The 6,342-nt window shown below is 34.2% G+C and overlaps 2 protein-coding genes across 2 annotated transcripts; both read left to right on the top strand.

The window, feature by feature from the left end:
• The first annotated feature begins 1,140 nt into the window (after window positions 1-1,140).
• Window positions 1,141-3,133, top strand: LOC110609740 (glycerol-3-phosphate acyltransferase 1). Its single transcript, XM_021749521.2, has 2 exons — window positions 1,141-1,963; window positions 2,191-3,133. The coding sequence occupies exons 1-2, from the start codon at window positions 1,244-1,246 to the stop codon at window positions 3,067-3,069; spliced, it is 1,599 nt and encodes a 532-aa protein (XP_021605213.1). The 5' UTR covers window positions 1,141-1,243; the 3' UTR covers window positions 3,070-3,133.
• A 1,605-nt stretch (window positions 3,134-4,738) lies between these two features.
• On the top strand, window positions 4,739-5,823 carry LOC110609345. Its single transcript, XM_021748863.2, has one exon. The coding sequence runs from the start codon at window positions 4,788-4,790 to the stop codon at window positions 5,679-5,681; it is 894 nt and encodes a 297-aa protein (XP_021604555.1). The 5' UTR covers window positions 4,739-4,787; the 3' UTR covers window positions 5,682-5,823.
• Window positions 5,824-6,342: the final 519 nt, after the last annotated feature.

Here is a 6,342-nt window from a genome sequence, read left to right as displayed (position 1 = left end):
CCTGTTCTGGAAGCTTCCAGGTTTCTCAAAAAGCCATAACATTGATCCATGTAGTTTCTTCATAATGGATCCATGTCACTCTTTTTTTTATGATCTCAACACAAAAGATGTGTGTTTGTATATGTATTTGAATCAAATAATTTTCATTTTCGAACCATATGCATGACAATATCAAATGTCCAAAATCAAATCCAGGAAGCATTAGTTTTACGCTAACTTTGGAAGCTAGCTCAACGGCATTTCACCAAAAACTTCTGAGATTTTCCTCTGCCTAGTGCTAGGATATGGGTTTGGTAGTTAATTAAAGGCCGCAATGAAATTATTTGAATAAAGAATATAAGAAGTGACCATGTGATCTCAAAACTAGCATAATTGAAGTGTGGCTGATTGTTACTATTATTACTAAAAGTTGTAAAGGCCAAAAAGTCATAGTCGAAAATTGCCGATTGTTAGGAGTTTCGAACCGCCTAAAAAAGTCAAATGAATAAGATGGGATATGGGTCATCTAACTCCAGATGGGTTGAGGCCTGAAGGAAGGTTGATAGAGTTTCCCAACTTTCAAAGTATCCACATGGTGTGTTCACAAGCACAAGAACCTGGACTGCATGGACCTCAAGGCTCGCCTTGAAAGATTGCACGCGTTCCGATTGTAATTGCATGAGAATTGAACGCCAACAAACACAGAAAATTTCAAACAAAATCCACTAACTCACAAAGACGTCGGTCACCAACAAGCCAACCTACCACCCATCACTAATGCCATGCCTGTAAGGAAAAAAAATCACGTAAAATGTGCATGTTGATGCACTCTTGCTGTTCAAAAGAGAAAAATTTTGAAAAAGCTTGCAGTGTCCATACTTTATATGCAGGGTTTTATTTGGGATCATCATAAATTCTCAAGATTAATTCAAAACAAAGAAAAGTACCGACATTAAAATTCTAACAGCGACAATGGATATTGTGGAAGTAGAAAAAACTCCAATCAGGGTAATGAAAAGTTGTATTGCAATTAATGAATGGCGGTGTGGCTGACCAAACTCGAATTCTGTGGTTCTCTTCTTCGTCTGCTGCCCTTTAATGCTTCCTATAAATATTTTCTGCTTCCTTCCTAGTTCTTCACAACCCTCTTCATTATTTTACTTGTACTTTCTCCCACGTACTGAAACACTGATCAGCCTTCTTTTTCATTTAATTTGTTAAGCCTGCATTCACATAGAAAGAAAGAATCCACGGTCTCCCAGATATGGTGATTCTCAAGCAAGCAGACTGGGTCTCGTACCAGCTCTTAGCTAACTCATGTTACAGGGCTGCAAGGAAGATGAGAAGCTATGGTTTCTTGTTGAAGAACCCATCTCAAAGATCGTTACAGCAGCAAGCTCAGTTGTTTCCTAATGTGAGCAAGTGCAGTTTGGAGAATAGAGGGTCTGATACATTGGTGTGTGATATTCATGGGGGCTTGTTAAGAACCAGTTCTTTCTTCCCTTATTTCATGCTAGTTGCTTTCGAAGGTGGTAGCATTTTTAGAGCATTTTTGCTGTTGCTGTCATGTCCTCTTTTGTGGGTTTTGGACTATGAGCTCCAGTTAAGGGTCATGATCTTCATCACCTTCTGTGGGCTCAGGATAAAGGATATTGAGAGTGTTGGTAGGGCAGTTCTGCCCAAGTTCTATCTAGAGAATCTTCATCTTCAGGCTTATGAGTTATGGGCTTCAACAGGGTCAAGGATTGTCTTTACAAGCGTCCCTAGGGTGATGGTTGAAGGATTTCTTAAGGAATATTTGAGGGTTAACAAAGTGATGGGCACTGAGTTGCACACTGTTGGAAATTTCTTCACTGGTTTGCTGTCTAATTCAGGTTTACTAGTAAAGCACAGAGCTCTCAAGGATGTACTTGGAGACAAAACGCCGGAGATAGGCCTCGGAAGTTCAAGCCTTGATGACCATCTCTTCATCTCTCTGTGCAAGGTATTTATATTTTCATTTCTGATCAGCAATATATACATATATATCCATTTTACAAATTCATCTCTATCGTATAGCCAAGAATAACAAAAACATAAGTATAATAAATAAGAAGCTCTGCAAAGAATTCTCCACTTGCAAATCTACTGTCCTTGTGTTTCATGTACAATATTATTTTTCCCTCAAATAAGAAATGTAATTTACATGATTATTGAATGTGAATGTAACAGGAAGCTTATGTGGTGGACAGAGAAGAAAACAAGAACAGTGGGAGCAGTTCAGTAATGACGAGGGACAAATACCCAAAGCCACTTATATTTCATGATGGTAGGCTAGCTTTCTTGCCCACTCCATTAGCAACTCTACTAATGTTCATGTGGCTTCCCCTTGGATTCATGCTCGCCATCTTCAGACTCCTTGTGGGTGTCGTCCTTCCTTACAAATTAGCTTTATTTCTGGGCACTCAAAGTGGGGTAGAAATAGAACTAAGCGTCAAAAGTTGCGACCCTCCTGCAAAAAGCGCAGGCCACAAAAGGGGTGTCCTGTACGTTTGCAGCCATAGGACACTGTTGGACCCAGTTATTCTCAGCTTATCTTTAGGTAAGCCATTGACTGCTGTGACATATAGCCTGAGCAAGATGTCTGAAATAATAGCACCCATTAAAACAGTGAGGCTGAGCAGAGAGAGAAAACGAGATGGGGAGACCATGCAAAGATTGTTAAGTGAAGGTGACTTGGTGGTTTGTCCTGAAGGGACCACTTGCAGAGAGCCATATTTGTTGAGATTTAGTTCACTGTTTGCAGAGTTAGCTGATGAGATAGTCCCTGTGGCCATTAACACTCGTGTAAGCATGTTTTATGGAACAACAGCTAGTGGATTGAAATGCTTGGATCCAATTTTCTTCTTCATGAACCCTAGACCTTGCTACCAAATTCATATCCTTGAGAAGTTGCCCACAGAGCTCACCTGTGCTGGAGGCAGATCAAGCTGCGAAGTGGCTAATTATATCCAAAAACAGTTGGCTAATGTTTTGGGATTTGAGTGCACTACTCTTACAAGGAAAGATAAGTACATGATGCTAGCTGGTAATGCAGGCGTTGTCCAGTAAGGGTTTGAAATCCTTTATTTTTTCGTAATTTTTTTTCTGTATTATTAACAAATTGAATCAACGTTTGGGCTTCCAATTTCCATATTTTCATTTTTTTCCTTATCGCTGTTTTTTTCATATAAGATATATTAGATGATTAGCATTATATAATTAATTAATTAATCATACTCACAAAATTTAATTTGGTGATAAGTGCATTTGAACAAATCAGATATCAAGTTATAATCTCTCAATTTTTAATTTTTAATTTAAAAAAATAATTAATTAATTAATTAATATATTTTTCCATACTTTTGTGATTTCGCTTTAAAATATTAATTAAGATAAAAAATTTGAAGAAATTTAACAAAATATGTTAAATACTTACAGATCATCATGTTATTAGTTTGATAACTGGTATTGGAGATATTCACCTTAAACATGTGCTAGAGAAAAGTTATCAAATTTAAAAATGTTCAAACCCGTTAAAAAATATTGTCTTATCTTATTAGGTTTAAACAAACTGGATAATTTCGGACCGTTTGGCTATTAGCAAAGCGAGTCTAGGCGGTGATTATCCAAGGCATTCAATCCTAATCTATCTAAAGCTATTTAATAGTTAACTATATTTTAATAAATGGATTAATAAGACATGTTTAAAATTTTTAAGTCATCATTTATCTCTTCTCTTATCAATAAAAAATAAAAATAATTATAAATTCAATTAACTTTTATATTTTTATTTAATGAGTAAATAAATTTAAATTTTTTATCAATTAAATCTGAATATTTTTATTTAAGAGTCAACTAAATCATCACACAATATGATGTTATTTTTAATAATAAAATATTATTTTTTATAATTTTTAAAATCATCTATCTTTTTTTTATTTTTATATTAATTAAAATACTAAATTTTTTATATTTTAAATTAAAAAAATTATATTTTATTATTAAAAATAATTTTTATATTATATTAAAATTTATTTCTTTAATAAAAATATATAAACTTAATTAATAAAAAATTACTCTTTAAATAAAAATATAAAATTTAATTAAATTTAGTTTGAAACGATATTTAATACAAAATAATTAATTTTAAATTTTAAGAAAGACTTAAATTGGATTTACTTATTATTACTCTATGTTTATTAGAGATTCCCAATAATATTTTTAAGAAGAGAATTTCAAAATGTAAAATTTTCATATAAGGGGCATAAATTTATTATAAAATTTATATTCAAATTTCATTATTTATAGGTAAATTTTATATTTTAATTATTTTTTTAATTTTTTAGTATTAAATTCTTCTTTAAAAAATTTGATAATTTTTCGTATTAAAATTTTTACTGTAATAAATAACCTTTGACAGATGAAAACAATTTTCAATTTTTTAAAAAATTAACTTTTAATTTTTCATTTCCTAAATTTTATCTTAAATAAATATTATTAATTAAAACTGTTAATGTACTCTAAACATTCGTATTTCAATATCATTTGGTAGAATAGCCACAGAACCAGCTTAATCCTAATGGATAATGATCGATGGCACATGCCTTACATGTTCTCTGGCCAGCAAGGACTGAGGGCCCCCTAGATTCGGTGGCTTGGGAAAAAAAAATTTTCGGTGGCTTCTCATTCCGCAATTAATTAATTTTTTTTTCTATTTTCTTATTATGGAGGCGCCATTCGACCACACTTTTAGCCTCGTTTAGGCTCCAATCCATGTTTGGCTAGCAATGACGCTGCTCATGGATGAACAACAACTCTGTCAACCCCTCCTTTCCACCACCGTTACCATAACTTCCTCCTCCTCCGCCACCCCTATCATCACCCCAGCCCTACCCAACACTGGAGATGATTATTATTATGTTGTCGAGAGTTTCTCCTCACACTTCGGCATCATTCTCCGGCTTTTCACCATCTTTTCCATCGGAGTTATCTCCATATGGGCAAATTATGAAGCATCAAAAGGCTTTGGGATCACAATAATCAATGATATAAGTGACTTTCCAGCAGGCAAACGCTTCACCCTCTTGTACATGTCCAACGACAAAGCCACTCGTTTAATCCAAAGCTCCAGTTCTTTCGTTGAGAACATTCTTTATCCAAATATCAGCTACCCCAAGAAGAAAGTGAACCATGTCACTCTCCGGCTGTCTAGCTCCAACCTACCCAAATTGGTCACCGTAGAAACAAGCACAAACGACGAGTTCCTGATTACTTTAAGTCCATCAATAATGGATGAAGCTAAAAATCTTGATTATGTCCTTAGATCAATGGCTTTACAGGGGATGTCCCGCATATGGCTATGGGACGGCAAGGGTAAGGATAAGGGTCCGCCTTGGCTTCTCGACGGCCTTGTGGAATACATAAAGACGGTGGCAGGATCCGGTCCCATGACAGCTTTGGGTGCGTGGGAGCTGCCGGAATTTGGTGAGTTTTGCTTGGGGGATAGGGACCCCAGAGCAGTTGCAAAATTTCTGGGCCAATGTGAGCGGCAGAGCAAGGGGTTCATCCAACGGTTGAATCGAGGTTTGAAAAATGAATGGGATGATCGGACGGTAGAGAATGCACTAGGGACGTCGGTAGACAATATTTGTCATTCTTTTGTCAACTCGGTAAAATGGTAAAATGCAGTAAGGCTCACGTGAAATTCATATGATTAGACGTGTGGCTGCAGCGAAAAACACTTTTTTTTATTATTATTTCTTTGAATAATTTTGTTCAAATAGAAAACGATTGTAAATGGCAAGGTGGGCCATATTACGTTGAGGGCTTTTTTTTTTTCCTCCTCACAGTCAGCAAGTTGATATTATTTTATTATATATCTAAATAATTTTACAATACAAAATATATATGTCCCAGTTGGCTCCACGTGGAACAGAAACGGATAAGGATTCGTTAGCTTTAACTCTAGTTAAGAAGCTAGTTGGAATTTTTTTTTAATATATGGATTTAAAAGGCCAAATTAGAAAAAGCAATTTCTAAACCTACATTTGAATTTAGAATTATGTAGTGAAAATACCAAAATTAAGTAAGAAAAATAAATAAATAAATTTTTTAATTTTTTTATGTGATTTGTAATTTTTAATATTTCACACAAATCAAAGCTTTTTTTTATATATATACACAAATGACTTTAATTGAATTTGGACTTAAACACTTTAAATACTTGAAAAATAATTTTAGTACTAATAAACTTAATGCGACATAAATTAAGACATTAACATTTGAAAAATATTATCAGATTAAATTGCGGATGAAATAATTAGGATAATAGTCACCAGTAAA

This window comes from Manihot esculenta, chromosome 2 (assembly GCF_001659605.2).
Source record: "Manihot esculenta cultivar AM560-2 chromosome 2, M.esculenta_v8, whole genome shotgun sequence".
In the NCBI taxonomy this organism is placed as follows: domain Eukaryota; kingdom Viridiplantae; phylum Streptophyta; class Magnoliopsida; order Malpighiales; family Euphorbiaceae; genus Manihot; species Manihot esculenta.
The sequence above is the reverse complement of the archived record's forward strand: the minus strand, read 5'-3'. Positions and strand labels throughout refer to the sequence as shown.

Bases quoted from the DNA above. Each gene is read 5' to 3' on its own strand.
- LOC110609345 (XM_021748863.2), top strand. From the start codon at position 4,788: ATGACGCTGCTCATGGATGAACAACAACTCTGTCAACCCCTCCTTTCC.
- LOC110609740 (XM_021749521.2), top strand. From the start codon at position 1,244: ATGGTGATTCTCAAGCAAGCAGACTGGGTCTCGTACCAGCTCTTAGCT. The intron at 1,964-2,190 runs GTATTTATATTT...TGAATGTAACAG, and splicing joins TCTTCATCTCTCTGTGCAAG to GAAGCTTATGTGGTGGACAG.